This window comes from Cricetulus griseus, chromosome 2, assembly GCF_003668045.3.
Source record: "Cricetulus griseus strain 17A/GY chromosome 2, alternate assembly CriGri-PICRH-1.0, whole genome shotgun sequence".
NCBI lineage: Eukaryota > Metazoa > Chordata > Mammalia > Rodentia > Cricetidae > Cricetulus > Cricetulus griseus.
In genome coordinates this window covers 898,956-923,896 of record NC_048595.1, presented here as the reverse complement: position 1 = coordinate 923,896, position 24,941 = coordinate 898,956, and the positions used below count along the sequence as shown (strand labels likewise).

Below are 24,941 nucleotides of genomic sequence, written 5' to 3'. Positions count from 1 at the left end.
CCAGGATCAAAAGCTGTTCTGCTAATTGTACCCTTTGTTTCTTCTACATGGAAGACCCTTTTATTAGGAGCTGACTGTCACATGCTCTGGTGGCTTCAGGGTCCTCAGCCTGCTGTGGGAAGTAGCCAAGGGACGTCTGTAGGGCCTGAGGTGGCCTCTGAGTGTCCATTACCTCATCCAAGAAGGCACCTTGGGCCTGAACCTCCACCAGATAATCAAGGGAGTAATGACTTCTTTAATCATCCCCAGGCTCCTGCAGCTCTGCCTTTACTGATGCTTCAGGCACAGCCTCATAGCTCATCTTCTGGGATGCTTTCCTGAGCTTCCCTGGCTCCAGATGTGTCCCCAGTTCTCAGATTTTTAGGAAGTCATTTCAAGAATGTGTGGCTCTGGAATCTGGGGCTCTTCCACTCATGCTCCTAGATCTGCTTCTGCCTTCGTGAAAATGGCTCCGACGTATAGCCCCGTGACAGGGACAGGGCAGATACCAATGCATCGTGCTGGTGACATCAGCACTGATTCTTCTCCTTTACAAATCCCCTCCCCCAGTGTCATCCTTTTGGGGACCCAACCCCATTGCTTTCCCTGCACACAGAGCATGTTCTCCCTAGACTTGATGAGTTTCCCCTAAGCTGCCCCTCATCCTTCCTCTTTTGCTCTGAGGCAGAGAAGACCACAGTGCAAGTGCCTTGTGCAACAAAGACAGTAACCAGCTGCCAGGTCAAGGCTTTATTTCATGCTGGGACCAAAGAGGCCTTGTAGTGCCCTTCTCCCCCAGTTCGCCATGAGAGTGGTCATCCACCACCCCCACTCCACTCTCCTTCTCTCTGATCCTGATCCCACAGAGCAAAAGCTTAGAAATCAGGATCATTCTGAGCCTAAAAATTCACAGCTCTCAGGGGTCTGGCAGTGCCAGGCTCAGCTTCAGGGTCAGGCCAGCTAAGGCCACCTGTGCAAAACCCATCCTGTTCCGTCTGCAAGAAGTGCTGGATGCTCTTTAGGGCAAAGCTCAGGAAAGCCGGGGCTTCCTCTCTGACCCACTTTGAGACCCACAGAAGAGGGCTGTTCCTCCAGGACTCTCTGGCAGCCACCGCCCCAGCAGCGGGGACGAGTGAAAGTGGCGCGTGCACAGCTGTCACATGGTATACGCTGCCCAGTAGATGATGTTGACAGCCGCGAAAGCTGCAGGGAACACAGCTCGGGCATAGATGTCGATGGTGTCTGCATCGATGGGTTTGAGTCTGGAGCGGATGCCTCCTGGGCCCCCCGGGCGGGACGCCCCCACTTTCTTTGCCTCCACTTCCACAGACCTGTAGGAGCCCATGAGGTTCCCAGGGACACGGCCCTGGCGACGGGAGATGGCCAACTCCTGGCTGACCCCAGCAGCCGAGAGGGAGAAGAGGACAATGGCATTCCTCACATCCATCTGCAGAGGGTGAGATGGGGAGACAGGAGGAGGGTGCTGAGTGTGCCCTGGCTGACAGAGCTGTTCAGGACCCTGTTCAGGCTAATGGAAGGGTTCCTGTCTGTACAAAGCAGCTCTGCAGCTCTACAGCTGACTGTGCCAAGGAGCCAGTCCGGGGGCAGGGACTCAGGGGTCAGAAGTGACCTTCTAGAGCTGGCCAGCAGAAGAGCAGTTTTTTCTGCTCCCTTGTGCCTGGCAGAATCCATCCTTGCTTTTTTTTTTTTTTTTCCATCCTTGATTCTGAACCCTGAAACTAGGCCCGCCCAACCTCTCACCTCTGTCCTTGGCTTTGTGACCTTGACTTTGGCCTTCCGTTTCTTCCTGTAGTCAGCATTGAAGTGGGCGAATGCGTACTCCACCAGGGCAGCAAACACAAAGACATAACAGATCCAGAAATACACATCCAGAGCCTTGATAGCCGAAGCCCGCGGCAGGGAGGAGCGGGCGCTAACCATGAGTGTGGTCATTGTCAGCACAGTGGTGATACCTGGTGGGAACAGGTGGCCATGGCTGCAGCCCCACCGTTTCTTGCCCACCCCAGCCAGCAAGGCCTGGGTCCCAGGAAGAGGGGAGTTCTTCAGCCCCCTACTCCCTCCCTAAGCTCCCGAGACCAACCCTATTCCAAGCAACCACTGCACAGGGTAGACAGGATGTGTAGCCCTTCTATCAGCTCATGGGAAGAACAGACAAGCCTCATACCTAGAGATACCCTGGCAGGCACCGCTGCCTGGCTAATCCAGAAGGAGACCCAGGACATGGCAACCAACAGGACAGAGGGCATGTAAGACTGGATGATGTAGACACCCCGGTTCCTCCGAAGCTGGAAGTGCAAGCTGAGCCTCGGGAACTGGCCAGCTGTGGGGACAACCCACTGTTAGAGGAGCTTCCCCCCCAACCTCACCATCTACCCCACAGGCCTCAGGGAGGGGACTTGGTTGGTTGTTTGGCTCACTATGAAGGTCTGTCAGAAGACCCGCCTTCCATAGCTTGCCCTAGGTCTGGCCACAAAGATGTCGGGTCACCCAGACAAAGAGAAGGGTTCAAGTTCAATGAATTGGCTCTGAGCAACCTGTCCAGCTAATGGCAGGGTAACTGTGCCCCCACCTCTGTGACTTTTGCCCCACTCTATGCAAATGCACACTCTAAAAGGAAAGCTGGCCAAGGATGGGCCTCAGTCTTGAGGCCCACCCCCCCCCAAAAAAAGAAGGCAGAAACCTGGCTACATGGCATGGCAGTGCGTTCCCATTCTGTTTGAGCACAGCCAGCAACACCCGATTAATTCCTAACTCAGCATTTTATCCAGCTGCATCCTCAACCCTCGGAACCGGCTGACAGCTCAGTTATAAAGCACGAGAAACCTGCAAGCAGCTCACAGGGATGTCCCTGCGGTTACCAGATTTGGAGTTCATCAGCTCCGTGGTGAAGCGGTAACTGGTGATGGTGAACTGGGCCAGTTGCAGCCGGTCCAGCCCGTGGATCTGCTCCTGGTTTTCTGACCAATAATAGACAATATCCTCGGAAGAGTAGCCATCTGTAAGAGAGCCCACCGGCGGGCAGCAGAGTCCAGCTTAGTCCTCAGCAGCCTCAGAGAGCACGCCCCATCTCCATGAGAGCCTGAGGGGTGGAGCTGACCAAGCAACAGCAAACAAGACCTTATCCAGTCATATTCAGCTGGGGAGCAGGGAGTGTCCTTGGCTCTGGCACAGCACCCTGCATCTCTGGGAAGGTTGATGGGGCCCAGAGGTGCCAACAAAATTGGAGCCATCATGGATGGAGGATGCAAAGGGGCCCAGGTTATGAGAGGTCTGTCATGTTGGGAGAGCCTGGTTGCCACAGCCAGATTCTCAAGGCTCTTTTCCACCTGTGCTGGCTAAGTTCCCTCAGTCCTCCCAGACTATTCTCCTTCTATACAGGCTACTGGCTCATGGGGTAGCCCTGTCCTGGAGCTCCCCTGTCCTCTGATCCAGGCCAGCCTGGTCTGAGCCCGCAGCACGGCCTCACAATCCGGAGTGTCCCTCTCCACTGGAGGAGCCAGCGCAGCCCCAGACAGAAAGGAAGCTACCCCATCTGGGGAGGGGAGGTACTCACAGCTCTCCAGGTCCAGCATGCACTCCTGCTCATCCATGGGGTACTTGGCGAGGTCCATGTCGCAGGCCACTGTGGAGGTGATGCTGTATAGGCAAAGTGAGTTGGTGAGGTCACGGTGTCCTTTGGAAGCCAGCAGGTCCCCCACCCCTAGATAGCAGGTATTTCCCCCTGCGCCACCTGCTCATCAGCAGCCACATGCAGCGCCAGCTGCCTCTTGAGTTTGTTCAGCATGCTTCCGGCATCTGGGCAAAAACTAAAAACTGGGGTATTCTTAATAGACATTTGTATTCTGTTCTCCTTAAAATGCTTGACTATTTTGTCCAAGTTACAGGTTTATGAGACAGGAATCAGTCTCAGCTACGTGCGCACGCGTGCACACACACACACACCATACTAGCCTAAGTAGTGACAGCTGATGATCACAGGAGGGAGGACTCACTGTTGCCAAATGATCTGGTTTTCCAGGAGAGACCAACATTTAGATTCTTGTGTAAAATCTCTTCATTGTTTGTTTGTTTGCTTGCTTGCTTGGGTTTTTTTGTTCATTTGTTTGTCTTTGATTTTTGAGACAGGGTTTCTCTATATAACAGCCTGGCTGCCCTGGAACTCACTTTGTAGACCAAGCTGGGCCCTGAACTCACAGAGATCTGCCTGCCTCTGCCTCCCGAGTGCTGGGATTAAAGCTCTGCACCACCACATTCCTTGATTTTTTTTAAAGTAATGACAATTTCATTTTTTAAGGCATCTATTTGAAAGTGGGTGTTCAAATGTGTGCACATGTATGTATATGTCACAGGAGCCCAAAGGTAGGTCCAGCCATGCAATGAGATACTATTCAGCCCTGGAAGGGATAAAGCACAAACGTGTTACAACACAGATGGACCTTGGAGACACAATACTGAAAGGAGCCAGACATAAAAGGCCACATAGCATATGAATCTACTTCCATGAATTATCCACAAAAGGCAAATCTGTGAGGGGAGAAGCAGAAATGGTGGTGGCCAAGGTCTTCAGGGTATGGGGGTGTGATGCACTGCTATAATCTCAGTAGCTCAAAGTCAGCCTGAGCTTGGTGAGACCATGTCTCAAAAGCCAAGTGACTGATAACATGGCTCAGCAGGCTTGCCACTACTGACACCCTGAGTTTGACGCCTGAGAGCTGCCTGGTGGAAGGAGAGAACTGACTTCCACAAATTGTCCTTTAACCTTCACCCGTGTGCCACAGCAAACCCGCGCACACAAACCCAAAGTGCGACTGCTTCGATGGATAGGTGTCTTGGCACCCCAGACAGTGGTCCTCCTTTTGGATCGATCAAATGTCACAGAGGCTGCTTAGGGTTAGATTACAGAGGCTGACTGTGCTAAAATGCTCCCTTTAAAATGGTCAATGCATATTACATGGATTTAACCTCATTTGAAAAACATCTGTCTGCTCCTGTAACATCTGGAGCTAATGTCACCTAAGCAGCCTCTGGAAACTAGAGGGTACAATGAGCACCGCAGTCTCTACCATTCATGTCTCTTTGTCCCGAGAGAGCAAGGGTCTGTGCCTGAGCAGCAGGAGAAGACGGGCCCAGCTCACCGGATGCTATATAAGATTACACCGTCAGGCTGGAGGCGGATAAGCTTGTTTTCCACAGTCACATCATGGAACCAGGCAGACTTGGCATTCACAATGAAGGTGTCAGGAAGCCACAGCTTGTCTACAAAGCGGCTGTCCAGGCCAAGGGTCTCGTTGGTGTGGTTATAGGAGAGCCTGCTGTCCCGCCAGCTCTGGTGTAGGAACACCGTCATGGTATATTCCTGTAGAGAAGGAGGGCAGTGCCGAAACTGTCATCCCTTGCTGTCCTCCTGGTGACACACAACCCAGCAAGCAGTATTGCCTGGCACCTACCATGTTTGCCTCTGAGATGTGGTCAATGCTGGCTACCTCTAGGGCAAGGGCCACGTTCACGGGGGGACCTGTAAGAAGCAGGGGCCTGCTAAAGTTGTTGCAGTAGAAACAGCTGCCCAGTACTCCAGCTACCCTTCGAGGCCAGCCCAGACAGACAGAACAGAGGAATAATCAAGGCCTTTTCCAGGAACTTGGAGTTGGGACACATTTGCCACAGTGCCTGGGAAGACTCCTCTGCCATCTGAAAGGCTGGGGCTTGAAATTCAATGAACCCCTGGAGGTGCCAAACCAGAGCCCAGCAGAACCCGCACACACAGCAAACCCAGGCTTGAAACTGTTCCTGCCTGCTGGTGCCCCTGCCGGCCCCCCCCCCGCCCCCATCAGCCACCCGTACCTCCAATGCCTGGTCGGAAGTTTCGGGCATAGCCCTCCATTAGACCATCAAGGTTTGGGAGCCAGGATATCTCCAGGTTGGAGCCCACGTAGTCCCCAATGTCATTCATTGCTCTGGGAACACAAAGCCAACTGGTCACAGCAGGCAGAGCACCAGGGCCTGGGGTGGAGCACTGTCCTCAGCACATGCCAAGGAAGAGCAGGTGCCAGCCCCTCTCAGCCCTTTAGGCAAGACAGAGAACAATGCAGCGGTCCTCTACACTTCCGCTACCCTTTAATGCTAGGGACCTTCCTGTCCCCTGTGCCCACCTCAGGATATAGACAGAGTTCCCAGACTCCCTTGAGGGTCTCCCCAGTCCTCTTTCTCCACATGTTCATGGAGGAAAATCAAAGGCTTAGCAAGCAATCACCTGAGCCCCAAACCCCAGGACTTGTCCCCAAAGCAGAGGACCCCAACCCAACATGACCTTCCTGCCAGCTAAGTTTCCCTGGATGTGGCCTGAGAGAAAGAGACATAAGATGTGCACAGAAACTTGGGTGGGTGTTATCCTCTCAGGAGCCCCCCCTTCCCCACCTACCTCACCCCCAACCCCCAACCCTCCACCCCTGGTGGCCATGCACATCTAGGGCTCAGCCTGATGCTGGAGCAGCTGGGGCAGGTGAATACAAGAGCCTGTGCTGGCCTTGCTGTTCCCAGCAAAGCTACCAGATAAGACTGAAAGGCAGGGAAACTCATGGGGACCATGAGAAGAGAAAGGAGCCCACTTGCTCTAGAATCCAGTTGAAGCTTCAAGGCAGCAGAGAAGCGAGAATTCCACACAGCTAACAACTGCTTAAGGTCCTTTTTATTTTCAGCATTAAATTTGCAGTTTTCTAGGCGTCTCACCAAAGATTTAATTTACAGGAAAAAGACATGTCCTAAACCCTTTGTGTAATTCATAGTGGCTTCTGTTTTTACCTTACCAGGTTATAATCCGGGGTATTGCCTGAGCCACCCTATAATCTCAGTTGCCAAGAGAGAAAAAGGAAAAGAAAAAAGACTTCTTAGCAACCTTTTGAGATGCAATTTGAAAGCTACACACACACAAAAAGAATATTTATGGCTAATGCAAAGATAATTAATTGAGACTCTCCCTTGAGACGTTGTACATTTTACTTTCCCTTGCTTGCTTTTGGGACGCATGCACACACTAGTTATGGCCTTCTTTCTGAGTGATTTTCTACTCTTCACATTAATATTAAAATATTATTATTAATATTAAAATATTGATAATAAAACCTGACCTTGTAATCCCCACACTTGAGGCAGAGGCAGAGGCAGACGTAGAGGCTTATGAGCTCAGAAAGTCTAACCTGATTTATACAGTGAGTCCCAAGCCAGCCAGAGCTATATAATTAGACCCTGTCTCTAAATAAATAAATACCTACCATTTCCATCTCTACTTAATAAATTGGCTAGTGCTGAATTTTTTTCTGTGCTGAAGCCACAAATACCAGTTAGGTCTGAGTTGAGGTCTCTAAATGTGTGAAGGTATGTGTCAGGTTGCTGAGGTAGCAATGTAGACTTCCCTCAAATGGATCCAAAACGAAGAGTCAGACATCTGGACCCACCCTGCCACCAACCCAGACACTGAGACCCCTGAGAAGCTTCTTCATACTTTCTTCTGTTGGAACTGCGTCTTCCTCCCTTCCCAGCATCATTTCCACGTGGAACCTAAGGATGGGACATTTATCTCAGAACAAGGTCTTTGTGAGTGTAATTAGGATAAGGCCACATCAGAGTAGGGCAGGCCTCTTAGCAGAAAACAGATGGCAGAGATGAGAAGGCAGTAAAGACAAGGGAGAGGCTGATGGTGCCCCCACAAGATGAGGGGTGCTGAGTATTGCTGGCTGCCGCTAGAAGCAGGAAGGGGGCCCAGGGCAACTGTTTTCATACACGTTCCAGAGGGTTTGGGGGCTTCTGGCCTTCAGAAGCACAAAAGAAAACAAAATTTCTGTTGTTGGAAGCCACCCAGTTTGTATAATGTGTTGTGGCAGCCTAAGATGCCCCCAGGGGAATGGTCCTCCACGAAGGAGGAGGGCGCTCCTAAAAAAGAGTTGATTGATATTGGGTAGGCAAGGAGTTAGATGTGAGGTAACTGAGGAAAAGGCAGCTGCTATCGGTCAGAATGCCCCTTTGTGGTTGAGCACCCTTGAAGTTTCAGCGAGGTTGTTCGCTGGATATCAGAAACCAAAGCACCAGAATATTCTCCCACACATGTGCACTAACAAAGGGTCCGCATCCTGCAAAGACCCGATGCCATCAGAATTATCTCTTGCATTATGATGCTGACAGGCCCCTTCTGCGATAGTCACGAGAAGAAATATCCTAAAAAGACAATCCTGTCCACCACAATTTGGGAGGGGAAGAAAGTGTTATCTTACCCCCACGAACATACCACGCACCTCATAAATATTCATAAAAACATCTTTAAAATCCACAATGGGGAACCACTGATCCACTCTTTGCCTTTGTGCAGCCCGCTCCAGTCTCTTTTACAGTGCTTGCTTTGTCAAATAAATTTTTACTTAAATTGTCTGCGTCTCTTGACAGAGTTCCTTCCTCCAAGAAGACCAATAGATCTCCTTAACAAGAATGGAGACCCGTCTGTCAGTGAATCTCTTGTTACTCTGACTGTTCTATTCCAGGGACAGGAGAGTAACTTCCTTGGTCTGGAATGGTGGAGAAAGTCTGAGCCAGCCCTACCTGGCACTACCAGAAATGAGGCCTCTTACTGGGTCACTCCGCAAGGCAGTTGAAACAGTCCCCTCAGCCCTCCTGGGTACTGAATGCCTGGATCTCCTCTTTGCATTGCCTGCTTCTCTATGTGAGCACCTCTCAGTAACCTGGAACACACCCAGTAAGGTACACTGGTGACCTAGGGTCTGGGTTGCCCAAGAGATCCCATCTGTACCTTCACATTTCCAGGATAAACCACCACTACCCAGCATTCTTATGTGTTAGGGTCCAAACTCAGGATGTCATGTTTGTGTGCTAAACACTTTACCAACTGAGCCTTCTCTCCAGACCATCAAGCAACTCCTCTCTAAGGCTGAGCCACAGACAGCTAGTCACAGCCCAGGCTGGGTAGAGGGTCCAGTCTCATGGGAAGAGACAATGCAAGAGGTGTTAAGAATAACGCATTCTATACGTTGGGGGAGGCTATACAGAAGGACAGCCTCCTGGAGAAACTGACAATGGGACAGAGAAGGTTCTGGATTGTGAACAGCACATGATCAGTGGCCATGGCAAAGCAGAAGTAGATATAAAGGGCCCTGGAGACAGTGATTCTGTTTCAGGGCAGTGATTCTGAACAGCAGGTCTCAGTTTAAATTCACATTTTATACACACGGTTCTGTCAAGCATGGGAGACACGCCTATGATCTCAGAGGTGGGGGTTGCAGGATCAGGAATCTAAGGCCAGCCTCAGATACACAGTGAGTCCAAGGCCAGACTGGACTATATGAGTTTGTGTTTCAAAGAACCAAAATGGGACAGAGACATTAACAACAACAATGTTAATATACAACAGTTCTGCTATAACTAAACTGGCCTGGGGAATCAGACAGAGCTTTGCCTTTTTCTGCACATAGTCAGACCATGTTCCTATGACTTTATTTACCCTTGGGTGTGTCTTAGGAGCCCTAAAGTCTTCCCAAGCTGGGGAGGCACCAGTAGTAGATAGTCCAAGCCTCCATTTTCCATCCCATATTTCTTTCATCTGCTTTATATACCAGACTCTGAAGAGGTTGGCTGGGTATCAAAATTTCTAGCTAACAAAAATTTCCAAATCTCTGAACTACCAAGTACTACTACTTTAGCCCATCATGATGGGCAAGATAAGGTGTCTGGGTCTATCGTTCATTCCAAAGAGAGAAAGATTGCTCTCCAGAAGTCCCCTAGAGTGATAGATGGAGCTAGGGACGAGACAACATGGTTACAAGCTATGAGACAGTTAAATTAAGCCCCTTGTCTCTCACAAAGTACAATTAAGAATGCAAATGGAAGTCATCCTGAAGGCCAGATGTGAAGGGACTTGAAATGGGCTTTATTTTTGGACTACCCAGCTGTCATCCAGCTAGTGTAGAATGAGGCCATCAGGAGACACTGTCCTTCCTGGCCCTGTCTCAGGGCAGTGGCACACGTGTTCATATTCTCCTCTATCTTTATCCTAGGTCTGCTTGGAACATGAAAGTAAGCCTTCAGGAAGATCACCTTGAATTGGCAGAGCCAAAGCACTAAACCATGTTCTAGGAGCAAGAAAGGAGGAGACTTTACTCACTCCAGTGTTTCTTCTCTGCTTGGAGAATGGCTGCCATTTTTCCAGCTGTGTATAAGTACAGAGGACTGGGATATAAGGGAGGCTCATCCACATGCCAGATTCTGGGATCTGAAGCTCACAGTTCCTACAGCTCTGCTCTTATTCACTGGCTCATGACAGGCTTCATAGAGCAGGTGTGCTAACGGGCAGGGAGTACACACGATCTACACGTGAGGAACATAACATGGGGTGGAAAGGTCTCCATTCTCACTAGCAAATTGCAGTTATCTTGGCAGAGGGCTTCGGGTTCTCCCAGCTTGGAGACCATAGATAGCCTGAGATTGGGATATTATTTGAATAGATGGACAGAGAGACTCATATCAGGCTTTGGTTTAGAGATTCAAAGTCTTGAGGCAGAGAAGATCCAGTGAAAACACATCAGCTGCCCCCTTGAACTACATCTGGTGTGTTAAGGGAACTCCGTCTCTACTCCCCCACTGAGAAATGAGCCCACCCTATGCCCCTGGAGACAGAAAGGGAAGGTGGGTGCAGCTGAGCCAGGCAGCGGATGCTCCTCACTGCAGCATGCATCCACTGCGCACACACAAGCCCACGGATCCCACAGCTCCACTTTTAGAGCAGCATGCTCCTTGCTAGAATCCCAGTTACCAAGGCAAAGAAGAGTATCGCGACCATCGCACTGTGAGTGCCAGGGAGATGGAGGTGCCAGCAGCCTGGGTTGGACACCCACATGGGTGTGCAGTTGACAAGCTCGGTGCCCACTATATGTGCAGGTCTTCACACTCTGTGTCCAGTCCACAAACATGACATATGCACTTTTTCCTATCACACAGTCTTTCCCACAAAGAACCTCCGAGGTCAAGACTGAGGAGAATCTGGAGACTAAGAGAAGAGGGGAAGCTGCCTAAAGTGGAAGGGCCAGAAGAGGTGAGAGTGGGAGACCCTGCACCGCCAGCACCTTGTTTAACCTGAAGGTCACCACAAGGACTGAGCTGGCAGCTGTGTCTTTGGCTTCTTCCCACCATGGAGAAGTTCTTTAGCCCTGCCACCCTGCTCCACATTGTGTTACTATCAGGCCAAGCCAAGATGAAGTCTCGACAGAACCTTCTAAGGATAAACTTTTAAAATATGAGAAGAGAGTAACTATTTTTGATTAGAGGATGAGATGGAAGCTCAGCAGAGTAATGGCACCCTCCACTTTATTGATGGTGCTGTTCCACGTAAGATTAGGACAAGTCTCAGGCTCAAGTCCCTCGGCTTTTCTGTACAAGAAAACAAGTACACAGCCCCCTACCCAACACCACAGAAGCTCCACACAAGCCAGGGTTTAGAATTTCTTTTTGTTTTGTTTGTTTTTTAATTTGAGGAAGGGGATAGGCTATGCATGAAGACTTGAGGGAGGGGTCTGGAGAATTTCCCAGCAAGCAACCTATATATAGGTCCTGTAAATAGAATAAATAGACACAAAATGAGCTTCATGTCAGCACAGGACAGGATTTGCCACCAAATGAGTTTTGGAATCATTCTCAGACTAAAATGTTGGGGTATAAGAGCCACTCGAGTTTCAAATTCTTGGCCATGTGGCCACGGACAGAGCTAACATCTGACCCCAGGGGCTCAAACATGACAGCCACAGCTGTGATGCCCTGCTTTACCCTCCTTTTTGAAAAGAAGAGAAGTAAAGCCCACAGGGACTAAAGAAGGAACAAAGCCCTTTCCAGGGCACCGGCTGATCAGAGGCTCATGGTAAGCGCCCATTCTCTGGTCTCACAACCTAGTTATAACATTTGTAGCCAGACCTATGCCTTCTGGACCTGTCCCCCACCTGGCAACAGAGAAATTCAGACACCTGCAGGACCTGCTTCCTGGATATCTATGCCCAAAATATGGCTGGCATGCAGCCATATCTGTTGTCCAACCCTCTTCCATGCCCATTAGTTGGTTGGTCATCAAGTCCAGAGCACAAGGGACCTGTTTAGATTGTTTGCTGCCTCTTCATCCAAATGATTTTCACAAAGCCCCTCACTCATGACTCTCATGGCAGCTGGCTCTGTCCAAGATGACCAAGGTGACCAAGGTTGGGTTTTAGGTTCCAGGGAGCAGAGAAAGAAGACAGGGATTGCAGGGTGTTGGAGGCTACTGAGAGGGAGTCCAGCCAAAGACCTCCTTCTCAGACTCTTTTCTCTCTGGGGAAACAGTCCTCCTTCTTCCCCCAGAATATAGTCACCTTCCACAGTGGTTATGCGACGAGACTACTTGGACGCCATTCACCTGCAGTCAGGATTCAGTCCATAAACTCTGAAGTGACTCTTGAAAGGAGTCCCACAGTCGCCTCCTCCCTACTGACAGGGTTGGGACAAACCTTCCTGAGGAGTCCATCCAAGCCAGAGGCGATGGATGGTCATTTCTCCTCACTCTCTCAAGGGCAGACTTGCCCCCCACTGCCCCTCCCCCCATTCTTAAGTCTTTCCCTTCTTTTTGCCTTCATCTCACCCTGCCAAGCTTCATTCCTCTCAGCACCTGGAAGGGCACCAACGGGGCAGGAGCCAGCTCAGTGAGAAGCGGCCAAGGCCAAGGATGGAGAGAGCTGTCCATATTAATCTGACCTGGAGCCTCCAATCCCTCCCCTCAGCGCAGCGTTCAGCACCGGGGACGACGGACAGCACCCGGGCATCGCAGAGAGGTCGGCGGGGTCCCCAGAAATGGAGGTCAGCATGCGCAAAGTAGACCTGGGTGGACCTGGGGGTGAAGACTCGGGGTCCTGACAACTCCGAACTCTGCCCCGCCGAGGGCGCCCGCCAAAGGACGAGTCCCTCCCGCCCCACATCGTTCCCGGCCGGGGAGCCGCTCACCTGGCGCCGTGATGCGGCTGCGCGCCCAGCAGCAGGAGCGGCGGCAGCAGCCAACCCAACACGTCCATGGCCTTGCGGGCTCTGCGCGGGACAGGTCCGGCCAGCCCCGGCGCGGGCAAAGTTGCTTCGCCTGTGGCCGCGCGGCGGCACCAGAAGGGCGGGAGCGCGAAGCAGAGTGTCGCGGGCGCTAGGGGAGGACGGATCGCCCGCCCTCCCGCCCCGCCCCCGCCCCGCCCCGCGCTCCAGTCCCACCCCCGCTTGCGCGCCCCAAAACGCCCTGTGGTCGCTCCATAGCGCTCCCTAAGCCTCCAGCGCGCGCCCTGTCCTCTCCATTGCCCTCCAGGAGTCAGGCGACCCAGACCCTGCAACTGCTGCCCTTGCTGTCAACAAACAGGTTCGTCCAGGAGTCTGCCAGGAGCACCAGCGGCCAGGGCGCAAGACTTGTGTGGACTTCGTCTTTGGACAGGTAGTACAAAACCTCATCCCGGAGGCCGCCCGCTTGCTTGGGCGGTTTGTGAGGGGTCTCAGGCCTGGGTTGCCAGACAGGGAGCGTCCCCGAAGCCCCCCCCTTCCCCTCTCCCTCTCCCTCTTTCCCTCCCTCCTCTCTCTTTGTGTCTCTCTGCACTTGGAAAGCATCCTGTTCCTTGGACACCCTCCACCCGGACTGTCTCCCCCATGAGAGAAAAAGCTGTGGCGCTATTGGCTCTCTCTCAGAGCTGCGGTAAAAACCGTACTGGACAAGAGAGGACACTGATACCTGAGTCTGGGATGGTCAAGCCCCATCTCACCTGTCCACAACGACTAGGGCAGGTCCTGCTGACAATGCTAAAACATGGATCCTCCATCGGGAAGCAGAAGGCTCACACATCTTCAGTTTTTTAAAAAAGTATCTCTTTTGCTTCAGAAATAATAATATAATTCTGCCATTTCCCCGTTCCTTTCCTCTCCTCCCTCCAACCTCTCACATATATTGCTCTCCCCTCTCTTTCAAATTCATGGCCTCTATTTTATTAATTGTTGTTACAAGCAAATATGTATATTGGGATACATATATATTCCTAAATATAACCTGCTCACTCTATGTAATGTTACTTGTATTTTTTTTTCCTTTTGGTTTTTCAAAACAGGGTTTCTCTTTGAGTTTGGAGGCTGTCCTGGAACTCTTTTTGAATACCGAGCTGGCCTTGAACTCACAAATATCCGCCTGCCTCTGCCTCCCAAGTGCTGGGATTAAAGGTGTGCGCCACCAATGCTACGTTATTGTATTTTGGTTTCAGAGGTGATCATTCGGTATTTGGATAACCAATTAGTGTGCTTTTCTCTGGATACATCTTCTGTTTTAATCCTTTATATCACAAAGTGTTGGAGGATTCCCTTTTTTAAAAAATACACAATTTATTTTCATTTTGTGTTCATTGGTGTTTTTGCCTGCCTGTATGTAGGTGTCAGAAACCCTGGAACTGAAGTTACAGACAGGTGTGAGCTGCCATGTGAGTGTTAGGAATTTAACCTGGGTCTTCTGGAAGAGCAGTCAGTGCTCTTTAACCACTGAGCCATCTCTCCAGCCTTTAAAGACTAATCACAAACTTCAGTCATTGTTCAGCCCCCTTACTGACCTCACTGGATGCCTGGGATCGAGGGAAAGACTTTAAAATGGGCAGAGTCAACCTATCAGTGGTGTGTCCCTGGAGTTCCAGCTACTTGGGAGACTGAAGCAGATCAGTTGTTTAGATCCAGCCTAAAGAACACAGTAAGAACGTCTTAAACTCAAGTGGCCTAAGTCCCCTGGAGATGACCAGTCACTAGCTAGAGCTGGTCAGACAGAGGTGTTTAGAAAAGGATGAGTTACAGAGCTTCTAGAACAAGGCACGCCTTAGACATATTTTTATTGTTTCGTTTCATTTCTGAGGCAGGGTTTGATGTAGCCCAGGCTGGCCTTGAATTTGCTATATAGCCAAGGATGACTTTGAACTGCTGATCATCCTGCTTCCCCTCAAGTCCTGGGATTACAAGCTTTCAAAAGTTCCTTCCTAGCAAGGTTTCTGGAAAGCAGTTTCTGAGCTTTGGTTTCTCCCCACCAATTTGTGTAACAAGTTATCCCTCCATCTTTATCTTCCGTGTGGGCCCTACTAAGGGAATCGGGAAAGTCAACCATGGAGCATACTAACCCAAGAGGAGACAGAACGTTGGTCCTGCATGACTGGTAGAGTATAGGACTGTTTCTAACATGCCCGGCCTGCTTCCTCCTCTGCAGACAGATTGTTCTCAGACACTCTCACTCCACCCCCTTTATTGCTCTGAGGGAGAGCCTCACTCATGGTCTGCCACCACAAAGCCTCTATCACCACTGTCTGTCTCCAAGGTGTGTGCCCTTTTCCAAGTACCTCAGGAAGCCCCTCTCTAGTCTTGGTGCACGTAGAGTGTAGATTGGGGGGCCTGCTACTCTGATAGAACAGTAGTGAGGTGTAGTGGACTGGAGAGATGGCTCAGTGATTAAATGTAGTGAGAGATCCACCCAGCCTTACCTGTGGCTCTGACCACACCCATTTGAGTGTGTGGTATTTGGTTTGGGATCCAGGAGAGATTTGCTTGCTCTCTCTTGGTTCCTGTTGGGCCACGGAGAGCAGCCTGGGTGTGGATAGAGCTGGAACATTCCGGTCATCAGTTCCTTATGTGACTTCTCCCAGAATAAAATTAACCTATATTTAACCAAGTCCCGTGTATCTTTTTTTTTTTTTTTTCTCGAGCCAGGGTTTCTCTGAGTAGCCTTGGAGCCTATCCTGGCACTCGCTCTGGAGACCAGGCTGGCTTCAGGAGGCAGAGGCAAGCTGATCTCTGTGAGTTCGAGCCCAGCCTAGTCTCCAGAGCGAGTGCCAGGATAGGCTCCAAAGCTACACAGAGAAACCCTGTCTTGGAAAACCAAAAAAAAAAAAAAAAAAAAAAAAAAAGCACAATAGTAAAAATGAAACTGGGATTTCTTTTTTTTTTTAATATTTTATTTATTTATTATGTATACAACATTCTGCTTCCATGTATATCTGCACACCAGAAGAGGGCACCAGATCTCATAACAGATGGTTGTGAGCCATCATGTGGTTGCTGGGAATTGAACTCGGGACCTCTGGAAGAGCATCCAGTGCTCTTCACCTCTGAGCTATCTCCCAGCCCCTAAAACTGGGATTCAAACCTACTCATTTGATCCCTATCACTCTTCATTCTTCAGGCACCTGCATCAATGATTCAACTTCACCGTCAACTTGCTTAGGAGAGGAATCACCGAGGTGGTGCACCTTTGGGAGTTTCTGTGCAGGCAATTCCAGAGTGGTTCGATTGCAAATGGAAGACTCCTCACCCTGAATGTCAGTGGCACCATTCCGTAGGCTGGAGTCCCAAGCTGAATAACAGAAAGGGACAAAAGAGGAAGAGAGCTGAGCACCAGCATCTCTCGATGCAATGTGACCAGCTGCCTCACTCATTCCTGACACCACAGCTAGAGCTGCTCTCCCTGCTACACTTCCCCCACAGTGATGGACTGTGCCTTTAAATTGTGAACTAAAATAAAACAGTCCTTCTCTAAATTGCCCTTGAAAGATTTTTGTTTTGTTTTGAGACGAGGTTTTCTCTATGTAGCTTTGGAGCCTGTCCTGGAACTCACTCTGTAGACCAGGCTTTGTTCAAACTCACAGAGATCCACCTGTCTCTGCCTCCTGAATCCTGGGATTAAAGGTGTGAGCCACCACCTCCCAGCCCTTATTAGGCCTTCTGTCAGAGAAAGGAGACCCACAAATACACATCCATTACTACGTATTTGGCATGCATCAGGTAGAATATGTTCAAAGCCCTTGGTTAGATAATCCAGGCAATGACTGCTGTGCCTCTTTGTTCTGGGCAGGGAGGCAGTTTGCTCTCCCCAAATGGAGCTGAGCAGGACACCTGGAGGGCTGAAAATCATGCCAGCCCCAAGAGACACCAGTTCAGTTTATCTATGAGTAGCAAGGCCCCACACAGAACTAAAATAGCCACAGAGGATGACCTTCCGGGGAGCTCAACAATCATATATGGCTGTCCTGCTGTCTTTGTTGCCTTCAGTTTGGATGATCACTTTGTCCCAGCACATGGGAAGGGAGGGAGGAAGTATGAGGCTTGGGCAAGGGAGCTGGCCTAAACCCATTACTGCAGTGCCACAGCACCAGGTTGGCCCCAGGAGGTAGAGGTGAGTCACACAGCCTGCAAGAGGAAAGAAACTGCATTAGCTAAATTTAAAATCCTTGCCTGATGCATTTGTGAAGTTGCTTTGTTATTTTCCTGGGGGAAATGCACTAAATAGAGAAAATGACGGTGATACATACAGGGTTCCATTGAGCCCGGAGTGTAATTATAAATTCTGCGATTTTTCAGTTGGAGTTGTTCGTGTGGATAAGCAGGAGAAATTTGGCAGAGAGGATCATGTACGAAACACTTGGAGCAGACTAAACACCAGAGTCTACTCAAAGAAAGCATGCAGTCCACTCAGAAAAGGGCTTCTCTGTGGCTTCCTTAGTAACTTCAGTCCCAAGCACCACTGAAGAATTACCTGGGACACTTAGAACATTTGTTCCTGCTCAGAGCAAGACACGCATTAAAGTACCATTGTTTGAATTTAATGTAGAGAAGTCCAAATTCTATTCTCAAATTTTGTTTTGAAAGTGACGTTTTGAAGTCTTTCCCATGATAGAAAATGTTAGACACAAATTAACATTTCTAACAAAAGAGCTGTCAATCAAGGGTGAAAAACTTTAGGCATGAGCATGATTGAGACTATGCCTCAAAAACTTCTAAAAACGGCTACTTGGGAGATCTAGATCCAACCCTAGACTTAATATACAAAAGCTTCCGGGCTGCCCTGGGGCACCTTGTGAGGAAGGATTACCATTGGCCTGTCTTCCGGACCTGGATTCTTTGATTATGTATGCCGATGTTGGAGCAGTCAAAGACGGTTTACTGGCTAGGCATTGTGGTAAATACCTGCAATCCTAGCACTCAGGAGACTGAGGCAGTAGAGTTCAAGACCAGCTTAGGCTACAGTAGCAAGTACCAGGCCATGTAGTTTACATAACAAGACCCTGTCCAAAAAAAAAAAAAAAGACACTTAAGTTAGGATTTCTGTCATTATTTTTTTCCATTCTTTACAAATGGAGTCACACAGTATGAAACTGGAATAGGTAGCCTTGCAAAGTTGCTTCCAATTATCCGGCCTCTTGTTGTTAGAACCCATTTCCTGTTGTATGATCTGGAGCCAGTGAATGGTAATGATATTCCCTGGGGTGATAAGGAATCACCAGACTTGGTCATAAAAGCCACCGGCTTAAGTCTGACAGGCATATCTGGTGTTGCCATTCTTTCTTGATGCCCCCTGCTCATCATGAGCTGACAGATGGCAGAGCAGGAAATTAGGGCAGCTTTGACAAATTCATAGCCAGGAGGAACCCAGGCCCCAGTCCCCAAATATAGGACGTAAATTCTGTCCCCCTCTCTCAGTAAGCTTGGACGTGGGTAATGCCTAGTGAAACCTGAGCCCCCTGAAAACCCTCAGGTGACATCTGACTGGAAAAAATCAAACATTTATTGCTGCATGCATGAACATTTTGGGGGGTGGGGAGGAACAACAGACGTTCACCATGTTGCCCTGGTGAACCTGGAACTTGCTATGTGGATCAGGCTGGTACTGAACTCACAGGAAGTTGCTGCTTGCCTTTGCCTTCTGAATGCTGGGATTTAAGGTGTACACCACCATGCCTGGCTGTCAGCATTATTTTTATTGCTGCACTGTATTGCCCTAAATATACTTTACTTTGTTTAACTCCCCACCTGTTGATGGTCATTTGGGTATCCAGTTCAGGCTATTATGAGTGAAAATGCTTTGAACATTCAAGTACAAGTCTTTGAGTAGACATTTGTTTTCATTTCTTTTGAATAAATATGTAGGTGTAGGATTGCTGGATTTTAGGGGAACAAATGCTTAATTTATAACAGACTGCCGATCTGCTCTCTGAAGTGGCTGCACCGTCTAAGGCTCCCACTCAGTGTGTGAGAGCTCATGTTGCTCCATCTCCTCACCAACACTTAACAGTGTAAATCTCTAATTTGGACCAATCTACAGCTATGAAGAGGTTTCTCATTGCAGATATAATGTGAAGTTTTCCTCAATGACTAAGGTGCTGCATGCTTTTTAAGTGTTTTATTTTCTTCTTTTTTAAGATTTTATTTATTTATTATGTATATAACATTCTGCTTCCATGTATATCTGCACACCAGAAGAGGGCACCAGATCTCATAACAGATGGTTGTGAGGCACCATGTGGTTGCTGGGAATTGAACTCAGGACCTCTGGAAGAGCATCCAGTGCTCTTCACCTCTGAGCCATCTCTCCAGCCCAAGTGTTTTAATTTCTTACTAATTAAAACAATGAGGCTATTTGCCTTTTATTTGTTGAACTGAGTAGTTATGTTTATTTTAGAAAGATGTTTTACAAATATTTTCACCCAGTTTGCAGGGTTTTTTTTCTTCATTTATTTTCCATTTCCACAAAACTTTTGAAGGGAAAAGTTTTTAATTTTTATTAAGTAATCCACATTGTCTATTTTCCTTATTGCTGCTCTCTTGCCTTGACATGGCCTGGAAACTTTTCCTCAGTGGAAGTTGGCATCATCTGAGGACTCTGTGATGGTCTGAATGAGAATTGCCCCCATAGGCTCATATATTTGAATACCTGTTCCCCATTAGGTGGAATTGTTTGAGAAGGATTAAGAGGTGTGACCTTCTTAGAGGAGTGTAACTGAAAGTGGGGTTGTGGGGTTTCAAAAGACTCATGTTATTTCCAGTGCTCTTTTTCTCTACCTCATGGTTATGGATCAGATATGAGCTCCAAGCTACTTCTCCAATCCTCATCTGCCTGCTGCCATGCTTCAGACCATAATGGTTATAGACACTGGCCTTCTTGATAGGAGACATCCTTCTGTATATATGTTTCTCTTACTGGTTGATGAATAAAACACTGTTTGGCCTACAGCCAGTAGAGGCAGGAAGATAGGCAGGGCTAGGTCACCAGGAGAATCCTGGGAAAGATAGGCAGAGGAAGCCTGCCAAAACAGTCACCATGTAGACCACAAAGGAGTAGCAGGTCTGGACCCTTCTCTGGTAAGGTAAGACCACATGTAAATACATAGATTTATAGAAATGGGTTAATTATTAAGGTAGAGCCAGTAGGAAGCTCTAGCCCACGGGCCAACAGTTTTATAATTAATATAAATCTCCATGTGCTTATTTGAGGTTGAGACAGCTGTGGGACAAGGGTGGCAGGAAAGAATCGCCGCCTACACCTTCTGGAATTGTGAGCCACAAATTAAAAGCTTTCTTTTATAAAGTTCCTTCATCATAGTATTTTGTATTGGTGACATAAAAATACAACGGGCTCTCTTATTCATTCTCCATCTCCAAGGTCATTATCCTTGGTTCTCTGTTGCCCAATAAGTTAGAGAATTGTTATTGTATTGTATGTTTTGTTCAGTTTTTTAAAAAATTGTTCTAAATATGAGGAAAGAAACAAAATTTTCCCTTTATTTTTTATTTTTATTTATTTATTTTTTTTTGAGGCAGGGTTTCTCTGTGTAGCTTTGCATCCTGTCCTGGAACTCACTCTGTAGACCAGGTTAGCTTCATACTCACAGAGATCCACCTGCATCTGCCTCCCGAGTGCTGGGATTAAAGGTGTGGGTTGCCACAGGCCTACCCCTTTATTTTTTCATGTATGTGTAACAATAAGTCTTTCCTCCAAGCCTCCCGAGCCCTGCTGCCACATGGGCGCTTTTCGCCAGGCTGCCCAAGTTCCTCTCACTGCCAAGTAAAGGTCCCAAGTAACATACAGAGACTTATATTAGGTACAAATGCTGCTTGGCCAATGACTAGGATTTCTCACCTGCTAGCTCAATCTTAATTATCATAAATCTATATATTTTATAAGACTTATCGGATGCCAGTGGTAAGCGTCCTGTCTTCCTGGGCTCACATGGTGACTCTGCGTTTTCTGTGGTCTTTGATGGAGTTGAAGACAGATAGTTATGGTTATAGCTTTCTCCGGTTATTATAAAAGATAAATTACCCTTCTTTTTATTTAGACAGAAAAGAGGAGATGATGGGGGAGGTCCTTCTGTATATATGACTGTCGTATTGGTTGATAAATAAAGTACTGTTGGCCAATAGGAAAACAGGATAGGTGGGACTAAGAGTAAAGGAGGATTCTGGGAAAGGTAGGACCCCCAACTGGGGTCCTCTGGAAGAGCAGCCAGTGCTCCTAACCACTGAACCAGCTCTATAACCCCTAATTTATTTTTTACTTTTTATTTTTATTCATATAAGTGTGTATGTCTGTGTATGAGTATCGAGACAAGGGTGTAACACAACAAAATTGCTCACCACATGTTTTCCAGGAAGCAGAAAAGTGACAGAGTCGGGGACATTTATGTCTTTCTAGGGTACCTCTTCCAATGAGCTACTTCCTTTAACTACCACCTGCTATTTTTCTGCTACCTCCAAATAATGGCATCTAATTAGAGGAATTAACTCATTGATTAAGTCAGAAGCCTCATGATCCAAGCACCTCTCAATGACTAGCTCCATCACTCCATCAGCTGAGGACCAAGCCTTCATATTCAAACTATAGCAGAGAATATGGTTGCCGCACGATCCTGTTCATCCGTTTATCAAGGGCAACTCAGAAAAAGCAGGCTCAGATCACATACTTCCACAGCTAGAGGGTGCCTATAGGCTATCTTTCCCAAGTCGTTTTGGGTCAGTGTTTTATCATAGCACTGGAGAAACAGACAAGGGCATACAGCTTCCAGACTTGCAGAACACCTGGGTTCAATCTCCAGCAACACACACACACACACACACACACACACACACACACACACACACACACAGAGAGAGAGAGAGAGAGAGAGAGAGAAAGAGAGAGAGAGAGAGAGAGAGAGAGAGAGAGAGAGAGAGAGTATTCCCCAAGCTTACAATTTGAGAGGGGAAGTGTCTGGCTGCAGTAAAGAGTGCAAAGGTATTCCCCACCAATCTCCACTGAGATTTCCACAGCCTATGTACTTTTTGAGGACTTCTTGAAGCTGAAGGTTCTCCATCTCCCTGATAAAACTAAGGGAATTGCCAGTCATCCCTGCAACCCCAATGTCTGACATCCTGTCCTGTCCTGTCCTGTCCTGTCCACCGTTGAGCCCATCTCCGGCGCAGACTGGTGACAACGCCAACCTAAATAAATGACCAAACACAACCCCAAAGGGCCCTGTGGGTCACACAGAGGAATCAGATGTCACCACCTAGAGGTGGTAGGCTGTCTAGGACCTAGGAGAGCTGGAGGAATTCAGATTCAAAGCAGTCTTTCTTTTTTTAAAGAGACGCAGGAGATTCTGACTCTCATATAAACGTTCTTTTTTTTTTTTTTAAGTTAGCAGCTGACCCAACTTTCAACTGGCTTTAGCCAAGTCATCAAGCACCCGCCCCAGTCTCCAGGGGCAACCGTCAGTTCCGACTCAGCCCCCAGGACAGCTAGCACCGGTGCACTATGCCTGCACTACGCCTGCACCTGCGCACCCCGGCTCTTTTGGAGCAACCCACCCCCACCCCCGCCCTGCTCTCTGGCACGAGGAAGCCTTCCGTTGCCATGGAGCTGCGGGCCCAAACGACGCAACCTCAGACCCAAGGTGGCTGAGAGGCAGTCAGTTAAGGGGACATTGTCAAGGGAACATTCCTGAGGGGCTGGTGCCAAGGAACTGTTCCTCCGGGGCCACTGCTGAGGAACTGTCGCCCAGGAGCTGTTTCCAGGGTAGGGGACCCTTCTGCGGGTCACTTGGGAGGAGCCATCTCATCTCCAGGGACCATTCTTTAGGGGCTGTTGCTGAAGGACCACTACCAAGGAACCATTCCTGAGGGGTTTGGGCAACAGTCCATTCCTGGAGGACTTTTGCTGAAGTCTCATTGCTGAGGGACATTCCTGTACTGGCCGGAGAGGTGGGTACTGATGACGAGTTCTACCAGGGTCTGCCCTGACATGGGTGGCTGGCTTCTCTTTGTGGACGCACGGCTGTGAACCGCGTTACCACAGTTTATGAGAGGCAGCATCAAATCTTGCTGGAGAGGACCAGGCACCCGTCTGAGAGATGCGAGTAGGATTCATACAGAACGCTTCGTTGGAAGTGAACAGGCCTTCTTAGCTTGGTTTCCCATAAAATAATTCCTTTATCTGAGCAAAGATGCTTAGTGAAATACTCCCTGAATGTCTGCTGTGGGTCAAGTTCTGAGCTACGTAGGTACTTGCTGATGGATGTTCTCTTCAGACAAATTAAGCCTAACTTCTTGTGTACAATTTGAGAACCTATTATCAAGCAAATATCAAAAGCCAGACTAAGCCAATAAATAGAATCTCATCTTCACCCATAACACAGTACCCGTCTCTCCTGGTTAACCAGGCACTGACCTGGGATCCTCATTTCTACTTTCGTGTAACCACAATCTTTGCTTATCTTGAGATTAGAAATTTATTCTTGAACAGTACTTTTTGTTGATTGGTTGGTTGGTTGGTTTTCCAAGGCAGGGTTTCTCCGTGTAGCTCTGGCTGTCCTGGAACTTTCTGTGTAGACCACGCTTAGCTTTGAACTCAGAGATCCACTGGCCTCTGCCTCCCAAGTGCTGGAACTAAAGGTGTGTGTGCCACCACTGCCTGGCCTGGATCCCTGTCTTAAAAACAACCATAAACTTTTGGCTTCAAGACTGACAGAGTACATTTCTATCATGTAAAGCATACAGGTTGGGGCGGCTTGTTGTGGCAACCCTGGAAAACTAATGTGAGAAGTGAGTTTCTGCAGTCTTCTCCAAGGAGAGCTTATTGCTTCAGAAGGTAGGGTAGGTAGCACAGTGGCTCCAGAGACACCCAATGCTCCAATCCTCTGAACCAGTGGAAACATGATGTCCCATGGCTAAGAGGGAGGTAGTTCATGGAGCTGCCTTTGAGATGGAAGCCATCCTGGGTCATTTCAGTGGGCCCAATGCAGTTACACTTAAAAGTTCGTGTAAGTGGAAGAGGCAGGCAGGAAAGACAACATCAAAGGCCTACAGCCTGGTTGACTCAGCTGACGTTGCAGCTTTGAACATGTTAGAATGAGAGACACATTCTCTGGCTTCCAAGAAGGCACACAGCCCTGCTGTTCCAGAACAACCTAGTTCTGACTCATTGGGACTGGACTCAAAGTCCCGTGAGACTGACTGCAAAGAAGAGAAAGGCAAACCTAGGGTTGTACCAAGTGCAGTTTACTATCAGGGTGGGTAGATGGGGGACGGGAGGAGCTTACAAGTGTGGGCCTACATGGCAGCAGACTAAATCGAAGCTTGCAGCCTGAGTCAAAAATTTGGGGGCAAAAAGAGGAGAATATCTGTGGACGAGAGCAAAAGCAAACTCATTCTTTCTGTAATCTGCCTATTTATATTAAGAGCCAAATATAATGGCATACTATTATAATCCCAGCTTTCAGGAGGATTATGAGTTCATGACTGCAATGAGGTGCTGTCACAAAAAATAGGAGAGAATAAATTGAGGAGTCAGGGAGATCTCTCAAGGCAGAAGCCACTGTAAAGCCCCACGTAATACTCTCAAGATTTTATCTATTTATGATTTGCTGAGAAGAAACAGCTAGGGCTAATTGGTGGACATCATGATAATTATGACTTAAGATGGCAGTGGTTGGGCTGGAGAGATGGCTCAGAGGCTAAGAGCACTGGCTGCTCTTCCAGAGATCCTGAGTTCAATTCCCAGCAACCACATGGTGTCTAACAGCCATTTATAATGAGATCTGATGCCCTCTCCTAGCCTGCAAGCATACATGGGGGCA

At 48.5% G+C, this 24,941-nt stretch overlaps 1 protein-coding gene across 1 annotated transcript; it reads right to left on the bottom strand.

The window, feature by feature from the left end:
* Positions 1–1,135: 1,135 nt before the first annotated feature.
* On the bottom strand, positions 1,136–13,082 carry Gabrd (gamma-aminobutyric acid type A receptor subunit delta). Its single transcript, XM_027398515.2, has 9 exons — positions 13,015–13,082; positions 5,842–5,954; positions 5,448–5,515; positions 5,136–5,356; positions 3,554–3,636; positions 2,859–2,996; positions 2,165–2,320; positions 1,741–1,952; positions 1,136–1,426 (listed from the first exon to the last, which is right to left on the bottom strand). The coding sequence occupies exons 1-9, from the start codon at positions 13,080–13,082 to the stop codon at positions 1,136–1,138; spliced, it is 1,350 nt and encodes a 449-aa protein (XP_027254316.1).
* Between the last annotated feature and the right edge of the window lie 11,859 nt (positions 13,083–24,941).

What these genes read in the sequence shown, in the direction of transcription:
- Gabrd (XM_027398515.2), bottom strand. Translation starts at nt 13,082, where the DNA reads ATGGACGTGTTGGGTTGGCTGCTGCCGCCGCTCCTGCTGCTGGGCGCG. An exon ending in GCTGATGAACTCCAAATCTG is followed by an intron (nt 2,321 to 2,858) that starts GTAACCGCAGGG and finishes TTGTCCCCACAG; the next exon opens with CTGGCCAGTTCCCGAGGCTC. An exon ending in GCCTGCCAGGGTATCTCTAG is followed by an intron (nt 1,953 to 2,164) that starts GTATGAGGCTTG and finishes TGTTCCCACCAG; the next exon opens with GTATCACCACTGTGCTGACA.